The 13202-nt window shown below is 34.5% G+C and overlaps 1 protein-coding gene across 5 annotated transcripts; it reads right to left on the minus strand.

The window, feature by feature from the left end:
• Window positions 1-78: 78 nt before the first annotated feature.
• DBT (dihydrolipoamide branched chain transacylase E2) lies at window positions 79-13195 on the minus strand. Of its 5 annotated transcripts, none has more exons than XM_026854238.1 (11): window positions 9003-9020; window positions 8765-8840; window positions 8488-8589; window positions 7673-7854; window positions 7181-7308; window positions 6213-6456; window positions 5269-5435; window positions 4187-4264; window positions 3110-3301; window positions 2865-2936; window positions 79-1969 (listed from the first exon to the last, which is right to left on the minus strand). In XM_026854238.1, the coding sequence occupies exons 3-11, from the start codon at window positions 8505-8507 to the stop codon at window positions 1802-1804; spliced, it is 1251 nt and encodes a 416-aa protein (XP_026710039.1). In that variant the 5' UTR covers window positions 8508-8589; window positions 8765-8840; window positions 9003-9020; the 3' UTR covers window positions 79-1801. The 5 variants fall into 5 exon arrangements, with proteins under 5 accessions (XP_026710039.1, XP_026710038.1, XP_026710043.1 ...); XM_026854242.1 differs by having other exon boundaries at window positions 81-1969; window positions 8534-8589; window positions 9003-9017; XM_026854241.1 differs by lacking the exon at window positions 8488-8589 and adding an exon at window positions 10107-13195 and having other exon boundaries at window positions 1327-1969; window positions 9003-9126.
• Between the last annotated feature and the right edge of the window lie 7 nt (window positions 13196-13202).

A 13202-nucleotide genomic window follows, 5' to 3' on the forward strand; every position in this document is an offset into this window, starting at 1 on the left:
AACCTTCCCTTTTATTGGAGTTTTAGGAGACAAATTTCATTATCCTTGTATAAGCAAAATTATTCTGTCTCAAATATTTCAAAATCACTTTATTGCTTTCTATCATACACATAGTTCCTCAATTTATTTTCTCCATGTTCACCAGATTAAAAAATGTACTATTCAGACTAGGCTCTTACCACACAATATACTTGTAGAAAAGTAGCCATTAGCCTGTAGGTTCTTTAAGATAAGAAGAAACAGAAGTTTGAGTCACCTGTACAGGACTGCCTGCATAAAATTCACAAATAAAAACAATATTATTACAATTCTTTGTGGCTTTATTTTTTTTTATTATGAATAAATAAATCTGATATAAATGAAATGGGTGATAAGCATGATATATTAGTCAAACTTTGCAAGAAATGACCTATATATAAAAGACCCTTATACCACAATAGAAATATAAATAGCACCTTACATGTATGCTCCCATGCTCCCTCCCTTACGTTACCATCTTTCCTCTTGCTCAGTCTCAGTATCAAGGATAGCAGAGATTCTAGATCTGGTAGCTTGTGTCTTGCATCTTCACAGCTAAACACAACAGACAGTTTTGGAGAATGCTCCTGTAGAGGCAGTTTTTGATATATCTGAAGAAAGGAGAAAATGTCCACTTTGTGCCTTACAAATTAAGGCCACGTAAATGTCTTTTCTTGTGTCTGTTTACAACTTATGCTTCTAGAAGGTATTTATATCCAACAGTTTTCTTCATACCTCCTGTTAAGTAACCAGTGCAGTCATCATCTGTTTAGTTTACCTTCAAGCCACATAACTGTTGTCTGTTCTGAAGTCATTAATTTGAACTTACTATGTGCTTTGTATCTGAGTTTAAAAAGTCCTTATCTCACATAGTATTTTTAGATGTTAATTCTTTGTTTTATTTGATTAATCTGTCAAATTCTAGTATTTGAACATCAATAATACAGTGCAAACTTTTAGAAGGTGTTCTGCTTACTGTCAGGTTTACATAATGACGAAATAGCAAATTAGATCCTCCTTTTTTTTTTTAACTAGACAGATGCTTTCTATAAGAAACAAAAATAACTAGAGAGTATTTAAGAATTGCAACTAATTCCAATCTATAAAAATACAGGATATTTTACAGAGTATTAAGGCCCTGATAGTTAGCAATTAATGTTATCAGTAAGCATTTGAATAAATATGGTCTCTTCATTTATAATTTGACAAAGAATACCTGTGTAAGTAATTGCCAGGAAAAAGTGGACTAGCAAAAGACTTGAGAGGTTTACTTAGTTAAATAACAAAAAGCTCTCTGGACATCTTACAGCAGAAGCATAAAAGGCATTTTATTTGTATATGAATTTTTGCATAACTTCTTTTGGGAATTTGGATATTATTTGTTAAAATAAATTTACGTGTCCAACAAGGAAGAACTATGAGTATTTCCCTTCAAAACAGGTTAATCAGATTATAAATACCGCAGTTGTAGATCAGTGTCATTCAGTCACACCAGCCTCACGTCCATATGTATTATAAAAGGCAAGATAAAGACATTCCATCATTGTATTCAAAAGTCATCCCATGACCTATTAAGTTTGACAGTCTGCTGTAGAACAACTTACAGCGCTACTAATCAAAAGAATAATTAATTGATAGATTGGTACCAGCTGTTGAGAACTTGTAACCACATAAAATTATTACATAATGTGAGTAGCAAAGGGCATGTGCTAGCGGAGCCAGCTTTTGTAATTGTTCAGTCTAATCCACAAAGTTTAAAGGCATATTCTAGCCATGATTTCCTTTATTTAAGGTCTATCAGCATTGAAGCAGGATTCTCCAAGTACGATTTCCATAAATTAGAAAAACGGGCCATTGTAGCTCCATCAATGATGCGGTGATCAGCTGACCAACTCACATTCATTATCTGTGCCTTAAATACTTCACCTTTTCCATTAAACCGAGGAAGAATCTAAAAATCAACAGAAGAGAAAAAATATTAAATACTTAATTAACAAATCTATATTTTTAATTGTTCATTTGTTAATCTAAATTTAAACATTTTGCTAAATTAGACAGAAAGCAATAGTGCTGTTCAAAAAACAAAGACCTTCCCATTATTGTTTGTGCTGTGGGTTAGAATATATCTCAAAACTACATATTAAGCAGTTATATCCTGTTTCCACCATCATGGAAACACTGAAGTAGTGACAACCTTTCTTGACTCAAAAGTTCTTCTTGAATAGTTTATTGCACTGTTAGTGCTCCAAATTATGGTTTCCTTAAGGCATCCCATAAACAAAAGGTGTATAGGAAGAACGTAGAAAAAGTATTTTAAATTAATACTAACTTAATTTCTAGCATTGCTCTCAAATGTCTACATTAAAGAAATGTAAAAAAGCCTGAAATTCAGAAAATATGAAACTGCCTTCACCATACAGCTCTGTGGATTTAGCTATCTGGCTTGACATTAAACTTCATTATCAAAATACATTTTTAGTCTCAATTTTCTCCTTGATGATCAGCAAAAACACTATTGCCATAGCACTTGTAAAAATATATTTATGTTGTTTCTTAATAACTAGAAGGCTAAACATAGATGCGAGTGAAGTATAACAAGATTCTAGAAAACAAGTATGAACCTTTGGCATAAGAGACTTCTATTTAAACATTTGGTGTTTCTGTACAGTCACTTAAAAACGTCACAAAACTTTTCAATTGCAAGCTATGCAGTTTCTGTAACATAAAAAGGAAATGTTTATATAAAGAAAACAAAATAAAGGGACACTCCACATTTCATTTTCATTACAGATGACCTTAGTTAGCTGGAATTAAACACTCACATCACTGAGATAAAGTTAATATACCTGTATCTTTCCAAGTGCTCCAATAGCTACTTCAGGAGGTAGTATCACTGGTTTGGTGTAAGTGCCACCAATCTAGAAAAGAAAAAGCTGGCAATATTAGTTAATGAATAATTTATTTATGCTTTTTTAAAGCAAACTGCCTCTTGCATTAATTGCTACCGGTTTTGTTCATTGCATATCAAACTTTAAGGTATTAATTTCAGAAGCAGTTTTCAGATGTAAGTTCTCATTTTTCCTGTACTTACTGTGCCAATATTTGAAAGGGTGAATGTTCCTCCAGTGAGGTCATTTGTTCCCAATTGGCCTGCAGAGCCCAAGGCCTGTAGGCGATTTAATTCAGAAGCAATCTCAAACACACTACAGACTTGAACATTTTTCACATTTGGGACAATTAAACCTTGCTCTGTGTCCATAGCAACTCCAATGTTGTGCGAAGCCTGCAACAAGTTTCAGTAACCGGACATTAACACAAGTAGTCAACATTAAATGTATTTTACATTAAAAAAGCCTTTGAATAATGTCTTCTTTATATATCTTTTTAAACTAGAAAGTGCTGTCTGTAGCAAGTGACTCCTCTATACAACTTTGAGGGAAGAAGTGGATATAAATTTCTAAACATTAGCTTTCCACATCTACAAAGTGCAAATTCATTTTGGCAATTTCACATCCAGGAAAAACAAAATCCAGGAATCAATTTTACACTGAAAATATTTCACTTTAGAATGATTATATGGGTAACAAAACACAACTAGCAGAAACTGAGTTGACTTTCATTTGCTAGAAGGAATGTAGTCTGATCCATCTGAGAGATATTGATAAAACAGCACAAAAGGAGTTTGTACTGCAAAGAAGCATGTACACATCACTTCAGAAAATACACACTTGCTGCCCAGAAGTATCAATCCATCACCTTGTGTGAAAATTAAATAGTTTTTATCAAAAATGAGTTTAAAATAGCACTTTAATACATAAGGGTTGAGTGTTGGAACAGTGGAATCACTATGCTATTAAAATCTAATACAGTAATTTTTAGTAAACATTCTCACTTTAAATGCTTGGCCCATCTTCAGGAGAAAAGTAGGAAACCACCATACTAATATGCATTTTTGAGGCAAGCCTGAATAAACAAAGTGACTCTCATTAAACTACTGAAATAAGATCAATAGTAAATCAAATCCGACCTTAGAATCTGGACACACAAATTATTTTCCAGCACAACACTGTAATTCTGGTTCTTACAATTAGCTAAGACATTCTGAAAACCCCTTGTCGGATGTTAGTTGAGTTTTTCTGCTCACAACTTTTATCAGTGGTTTACAAACCTTGTATGTGACATTTTGACAGCTTTCATCCAAAGAAGCATTAAGAATAGGATACTGCAATAATCCCAGAGAGGCTGCCTGTTAAATAGAAAAGAAAAAAAAAAAAAGCTAGATTTTTATATTTTATAACCAGAGTGCTGCATAGAAAGGAAGGAACAGTGGGAGACAATATAGATTAATAACAATATGGACTTCCTCAGTACAATCAAATTTGGCTTAAACTCTCCTAAACCTGTCTGTTGATATTCCGTCATTATTAGGATAGAAGAAGAAAAAGAGAATTTACAAAATCTAAATATACATCAGACATATAAAAGATGATAAACCCTTTCCCAAGTAGAACTGTTGTTGAATCTGCATGTGTTATTTCTGTTCCACAATTCAAATCAGATATCCCAAGACAGAAGTTACAAGATTCAGCAGTAATATTATTCTCAGCTCTCCACTTAGATGACAGTTTTTTCAAGTAAGTAATATTAATTCCCACTAAGGAGAGTGAGCAGAATAAGTGCTTACTTAGCACTAACTGAAATAGCATTACCAGAAGTTTCAGACTAAGCTATGCACTCAATGGATAGTTTAGGCAGTGCACCAGCCTTCACTGATGCCAACAGCTGGAAATGGAACCATGGTAACTAAATGAGTGCAAGTGCTTGGTCTTCTGAACAACAGAAGAGACATAATGATTCACCTGAGAGGTTCATTACCAACGAAAATATAATAACAATAATAATGATGCATTTATGAGGTTCAATTTGATGGAGCTCATAAAAAATACTGAGTTTCCAAAATCTGTTTTGTGTAATTCAAACACCTAGTGATGCTTCCCTCCATAATGAATAGTGCTTTTTCTGCTCTAATCTTTCCTATTAATATTTCAAAAATTTTCCATGATATGATACAACCCTAACTACAACTCTAACAGTAAATTAATAAGTGGTTCAATAAACAAGTTGAGACTTTTCTTATGACCTGTAATTATTCAGGTGATAGAGAGGTGCTTCAAACTTAGAACAATCATTGATCAGATTTTGGCAAAATCTGCGTAAGTACTCCATACAGTGCTCTGCTGCACATCTCACCTTTATGAAAAAAGGCATAAAGGAAAGCTTAACTCCACGAATCTGTGCTAGAGGTTTCAGATCTTCTCGCAACTGAACAAGCTGAGTTAAATCAATCTCATCACAATAACCAAAGTGAGGTATCTTCAGGGCTGCACTCATAGTCTTTACCATTGCCTTGTGAAAACCTGGAAAATATTCACTGTTTTCTTAGACAAACAAAATGAACTTCTGGGGAGTTATGGTAAAATTTCAATTATTTTTTTTCATTAAACAAATTACGCAACTGAAAAAAGCAAAACAAAACAAAACCCAAACACAACAAGAAAAAGACAAGATAAAGCTCACTTTAGAAGCAACACTTATTCAGCACACGCAACTAAATCTTTATGATTGTAATATTTCAGATTATTTTATTGCATATTTCTCCTATGTATGTATGTATTTGAAATCATAATACAGTAATCTGCACAATTCTTTCCAGCCTCTCCAAGTAAACATTGCCAAAAGCAAAAACCTTTTATCTTCCTCTTAATGTGATTTTTCTTACCTTAGTGGTTTTGTTGCACTCTTCTCCAGAAGAAGTGTGAATGCTGAAGTACGCTATTATTAGGCACTGATAAGCCCTTACATTTACTGCATTTTACCACTAATTGAATAATGAGTCATACTGTGACAGATTCACATTTCAGAATTCCCACCTGTCTCAGCATGTGTGAAGAAACACAGATTAGAAATGAGCAAGTGCACCTTGCAGCCCAACTCCATCCAACCAAAACATGGACAATTATTTCATAAAATAATTTCATGCAACACCTTCTTACAGAGCATGTTTTCCTACTGCTTGTTTGTATGACAGTAACATGAAGCACACTCCCTTCAAAAGGAATCAACTGTTCACTGAGTAACAATTACTGGTAGTCTACTGTGAACATGGTCTCAAGATTTTCTATTTTATAATTTACCTGTTATAGGTTCAGTTTTATCTTTTCCTGAAAACACAAGGGGTCTGGAAACAGGGAGAGGAATTTTGCGTGCTTTGTCCTTTGGAGCAGCTGGCACAGTCTCTGATTTTGGCAAAGGTGGGATAATTTCACCCTTTGGTGACGGAGGTAAAATAGCTCCTGTTTGTTTGGCCAAATAATTGAGTATGTCCTCTTTAAGGATTCTGTTATCTTTGCCTGTTCCAACAACTTCACTCAATTTAATCTGAAAAGTACATAACAAACTATGACACTTTTGTTTTACAGCAATATAAAAATATCCTATATTGTGAGCTACAGTTAAAAAAATATTCTAGTTACTGATCTCACATAAGTACAGTTTTCTTTCCCTTTATAACATACTTTTAGGAGGAACCATTAATACTACTTACCTCTTAATTACCTCACAGGATCAAAAGTGAAATATTAAATTTGAAGAAAGCTACTTGTCACTTAATTTTCTCTACTTACTGTTTTATTTTTTTGTCCTAAAAAAGCACCACAAGCTTTCCAAACCAATGGAATATTTACAGATTCATAGGAAAAAAAGAATTAGAAAAGCACCTTGTACATCCTCTGCCCTAACACAAATCTGAAAAACAGAGCAAGGTAGCTAAAGCTGAGATTCCATTTTTCCTTCCTCTGTTCCAGGAATCTGTTCTGATACTTTATTATTTTTATTCTAAAAAGGTTTTCTTAACCTTCAGCCTAAAGTATCCTTAGCTGCATTTTAAGCCCAGTAATTCTTTTCCTATCCACCATAATCATCAGAATGCACAATTCTTTACAATAGTTTTTACACATTTGAAATGTATTTGAAAACAAGACATTTATCACAGAACTTTCCTCTAGATCTCCTAGTTCCTCATTTCCTCTGTGTTCTCCTAGTCAGTCAAACCACTATATAAAAGATGGATAAAATGCAGCAGGACCTGATTCAGCAAACTTACATTGTTCTCCATGGCCAAACGACGAACTGCAGGGGTTGCTAATGTTTTGTGACCTTTTATCTCTTGGTGAGTGTGCTCTTCATGAGACATAGGAGGTGTTTCAACAACATCTTCTTCTGAGGCAACACCTGCAAACAGAAAGAAAAATTTTAACTTTACTACATTATATGCATTTATTAAATTCCAACATCATCCACTCTGTGATTGTGACAGCTGAACTTTTTAACACTTACTTTGAACTACTGTGGATGGGAACATAGCATGCTAAAGGCTGCTACTTAGCTAAATTTTCATAAGGAAATGTCTAACTCTTGAGATTTTAAATCCTAATAAAATATCACAGCTTGTTCTACTTAGTTTTCTTGACTCTATAAAGGAGAAAAAAAAATTGGTTTTAAGATTTTCAGGGGGAAAATGTAAACTCCTCTGTCACTCATGGTTTTATGACAACAAACATAAAATATGCAAGAGAAAAAAAATGGCTTACAATACCTTTTGAAGCATCGATTTCAATGTCCACTAATGGTTTTCCAACATAAGCAATTTCATCTAAATTGTAATGGAGTTTCCTAATGATGCCATCATAACGACTAGTAATAGTAACAGAAGCTTTATCACTTTGTACTTCACAGATGCTATCAAACTGAGACACACTATCACCTTCTTTTATATACCTAAGAGAAAAGACACAGGCCAGTATAAAACACATTAAGTGTAAAAATCTGTACTGTGTATTATTTTGATTCAGTTATGTACATTCCCACAACATGAAAATGCATTCCAGATAAGAAGACAAATACTACCTAATGGATACATTTGCTCTATACCTTTTGCCTGACTGCTCCATAACCCTTTTTTTTGGGGCATGAAATGACACAATGATTTAGAATATCATCACACATATAGTATAACTATTAGTTTAGTAAAACAGAGTTTTCTTGACAGCTTATAAGGCAACTAAGAATAAGAATGAGCCCAGCTTAGCCTGAACCTAAGGAAGTTCTTAGTTCCAAATTGCCAGGATCAGTACACGATCAGTTCAGAAAAGAAACTCCAAGTAGGAAACGCTTGTCTTCCATGCAAAGAGAAGGCATTTCAAAGAACATGGTATTTCAGCATTGCCTTCCTTCACTGTACATTTTGATTTTGCTTAATCCATTCATCACTGGCTTTTTACAAACAATTTAAACGTTCAAATCTGTTACTAAAGTCAATAGAGAATGGGTATAGGATAAAATTATGTGGATTCTCCGGACTAGTAATTTTTTTCTAAAGTTCAGCCTAAGTAAGTATAATAAAAGACAGACCTCTTGCACTCTAAACACATTAATCACTGAAGTAAAGCCTATATACCGGTGCAGTTAGGGCATCCCATTCCTTCCACCTTTTTCACTCCCAAATAAACCAGACTGCAAATAAACAAAATGTAAAGCTCAGTACACACAAGTCTTTAAAATGTGGAAAATGAAACTTGAAAAACTTTACTAGTAACCCAGATAACATATACTCAGATATATAATTGATAATACAGTTATTAAACTACTTGCTGATCTCTTAGTACATTTTTAAGAAAGTAGAGCTTACCATTCTTTTACAGTCACCTCTGTAATCCCTTCTCCAATGTCGGAAAGCTTAAACTGGACAATTTGGCCGCATGAAACTTAAAACAAACAATAAGGAAATACAGCATGTTTAATATTAAATATATCGGACAGAAAAATCTGAATGCATCAAAAATAGTCGACAAACCCGTCATATACAAACTGCTAACATAACACTCATAAAATAGCAAAATAAATTATTTTATTATGAAAAAGATTACCAGCAGATGTTCTGAATAATCGCTGTTGATGACTAAACTTGAGGGCAGATTTGTCAAACACGCACACATATTTTGATTTGATAAAGCGAATGCTGCTGCACGATCTAACACGGTGAATGCAAACCTGGGGGAGAAAAGTCTCAAGTGTTAATATAATGGACTGAAGAATGTAGAGCTCATTTAATATTCCTGATGCAACAGCAATACTAAAAGAGTTTAATTCTATTTTATATAAGAGAAGTTCTTACAGAAACACAATTATACTGAATATATAGCAAATGTACAATAACATTAAAATAGCATAAGCTTTGCCAGGTCTTTAACTTCTTCCACTAATACAACATACGGGGAGATCAAAGCCACAATAACACAACCAATTAACAAAAATCATTACAAGACCTGGTAAGAGATTCATACTTGGTATTGTTTCTCTAAGCAGTTAGTTTAATCAGGACACACACACAAAAAGCATACATAATATCAACTACATCAGCCATGTGAAATGTTCTTATCCAGAATGCATGCTGGAAGGGTCCCTAGACTTCAGGAAAAAATCAGCATATTTTTCTTTGTCAGTTCTTATTCCAATCAAAGGTTGATCAGAAGTACTAATTGGAACGGAAATTCACACCAGAGAGGACTGACATTTGCCCTGTTATTTCTGTTAATATACAGGAGGCAATCACCACCTTCAAGTAAATATTATTTCACATCAACTTTAATGACACCTTTTAAGAACTGGGCATGAGATGGTTTTCTTTCATGGTTATGTTTATATTTATCCAGAAATCAACTTAAAGGGTCAGTAGAATTTTCTGAAAGGTTCTTCAGACAAAACCTTATGCTTTAAAACATCATGTAATCAGTCATGATTTTGGTCCAAAGCAAAGCCAGTAGCACTTGCATTGACATAAATAAGCATTATAATTTCAACAAAAGTTAGTCCAGACCCTTTCTTATTTAGTAAGATTTCTTAAATCTAATTTAATTTTGGTGTTATGTTCTCTTAGAGTGCCGTAAAATTAATAAAAATAACAATTTATCTGTAGATACTATCTCTAATTAATTTAGAGATACAAAAAAAAATCAGGTGCTACAATGTACCTCAAGTAGCTCAAAACTGTAAAATTTAGAAATTATCTTCTTAGAGGAGCCAGAAAACAGCACACCTGCATGGGAAAGGTAATTTTAACTTATTTTTTTTAAAAATCCTTTCAATAGTTACAGAACCTCTTGATTGCCCTCCCCACACCCCTAACTGTTCAACTATTTGATTTTATATTACACTTTTTAAAAGTAGATTATTCAGAAAACTGTACAATTCTGAAGTGATGACGTATGCATTCTCTGTATTATTTAATCTAGCATTACAAGTTATTTAACATCACCTTTCTTTTAGGAACAAATATTTATACAATACAATCTATGGGAAACACAACAAAGTTACATTGAGTTACTTTTCAGCTGCCTGCTACTAAAGATTGTATCTACTGATCTAGAATAAGTATTTTTTTTTATTCCTATAATGAACAAACAGTAAATCCTTTTCATTAGTCCTCCAATTTTCCCTATTAAAAAAATCAAGTAAAATGGTAACTTTAAGCTATGACAAATCTTATTAACCCATTTAAAATTCTTATTCAATTACAAAACTGGTATATAATGTACATCCTCACAAGCCTATTCTGTTTTTAATTCTGTTTTTCTTCCCACCTGAGTCCCTAGTTACTTTTTTTTGGTCCAGCAAGATCTTTTTGTCTCAAATTTATAATAAAACTCTTTTCTCTTTATATGACCCTACATGAAAAACACTTAATATTTACCTGTGAAGATGATCACAAGAAGCACATCAAATCTCTGAACTATTTCTAAATGTAAAAAGTTGCATATTGCTTTCTATGTGTCTTTAACATTTGGTAACCAATGCAGGTAGTGATTTAGTAATGTCACCGCCAAAAAAAACAGACTGGTTTTGTTACAAAAGAGTTTCAGTGCTGTTTGAAATTATATTCGTAGGAATAATTCAAAACTACTGCATTTTTAAAAAATGGAATCTTTTTGGTTTGCAATTTTACACATTCTCTATGAAAAGTTGGTGTGCTAGTATGTTAAAGCAATAACACAGTTCCCAATCTGTTCATAGAACAAGGGAAATTCTAAAAAGGGGAAAAATTAAAATTCATTAAATAAAGGCTCTGTGCTTATTAATTGCAGTATTTAATCTCCATAATAATATTTTCTGTGTAATGCCAAATAAGGAAATAACAAAAGCATATAAAAGATAAAATTAGTTTTCTATGTATCTCAATGTCTGGAAAAATATAGTGATAAAAAACCAACAGGCACAGTACTAGCAGCTATGTTTATGTCACCAGTATTACACTATATGACAACTTAAAAGCAATAATGCCAGAGTAAGATAACACTTTTCCTTCAGAGTGCAGAGTTAGCGTGGGGAGAAGAAACTGAGGACTCACTCCAGTCTCTCACTGATACTGAGGCCATATCAGCCACTGATACCTTGTTGACTAAGACTTGTGGTTTGAACCAAAACAGCATGGGAACTGTCGGCTACTTGGGGGAGAACTGCCTTGTCTCTGTTTAGTTCAGTTTTGGTTGTTCCCTTAAAGGAAGCCAATTGTGCTTTTCTAAATCAATACTGATCTTAAAAATCTACCATTAGCCTCAGAATGAAATGTTTTTATGCAGCCTGCAGGCAACTGATTACCTGATGAAGTAACACCAAAACCAAATTGAATAGTTTGTGCTCAAAGGCAATGACTTCTCATTAAAGGATACTCCTCTATACAACTTTGACTTGCTGTCACATCAAGTCATTTTAATGGACATTTACTCACATTGGATTTGTTTTGCATACATATTCTGTATCTCCAAGTACAGAGCTGCCTATATATTAACTGAACCAATGTCCTTGGTTGCACGTTTGAGTCAGACATTATTCCTCACCTAAGTAACTGGCACCATGTCCTAGTGTCTCAGTAACTGTTATTTCCCTGCTACTTAACATGAAGACTCCCAGGCTCCTTTCTTTTCTTCTTCACAACTTACAGCCCCCTTGGACAACCAACATTACACTGTCCTTCATCTTGCTAGCCAAAGTGTTTGCAAAGGCATTGAGAATATTAAAATAAAGCCATTTAATATTATAATAACCATATTATTTCTTGGAACTTATCACTGTTTCACAGTAGATGGTCACAAGAAGAATTAGTACCTAGCAAAAATCAAAACCCGCTTGCAGGCAACACACAATGTAAATAGCCAATTCTATAGTGCAGCATACACATAGATAAGATGAGTCTTTTCATCTTATCAGAGTCTCCCTCTGGGTTTAAGAGTAGATGGTTTAGTTAAAGAGAAAACTAAAAAGAAGCTGCTATTTTCAATATTCTTAATTAGTAGAAAATTGCATGTATGTAGCCCAAAGTTAGATAATTACAAAAGCATCACTGAAAAAATGCCTCACTACTGTGCTTTCAAAATACAATATGAATTATTATTAGGAGCAAAAATAATAATAGAAACTGGAACTTGGACTTTCACTTGGACTATCTTACAAAAAAAGATATTTCTTTTCCCTGACATTCCACAAAAGAGCAGTCCAGAACTGGAAACCAGCACTCTTCACTACAGCGGGAAGACTGTGATACAAGGCAGGAGAAAGCATAAAGTCTTAATGGTGGCATATGTTTATAAGATTGCAGGTGTCCTAAAAGGCAACCAACTAGATTCACTGTTTGAAGCATGATATCTCAACTACTTAATTAACAAATGTCAAGGTTCCTGGGATTCAAAGAAACACGTTTCCCCTTTCTGTGTTTACGTAACTACACCGTCCCTGTGCAGACACGGTATGCAAAGGGGGCTGATGCACGGGCGGAGGAGCGGGGATGGCAGCGGAACGTAGAGGCGATGCAGTGAACCAGGCGGCTGAGAAGCAAGAGAAGAGAAGGGTGCCAGCGCCTTATGACAGGAGGCACACGCTTCCTTCACAGGAAACGTGGGCAGGGGGAAGGCATTCCGGGGGCAGCAGCGTGGGGCGGAGGAGGGCTGACTGGGGGCCCCTGGGGAGCGAAGCCACCCTGAGCCCCCGGGAGCAGCCGGCGGGCTCCGCCGGCACGGCGGCAGCACGGGGCGTGCGGGGCCGGGCGCCCTCGGCTGCGGGACACACGGTCACCT

The sequence above is a fragment of the Athene cunicularia genome (genome assembly GCF_003259725.1).
Source record: "Athene cunicularia isolate RWA chromosome 8 unlocalized genomic scaffold, athCun1 chr8_part1, whole genome shotgun sequence".
Classification (NCBI taxonomy): Eukaryota; Metazoa; Chordata; class Aves; order Strigiformes; family Strigidae; genus Athene; species Athene cunicularia.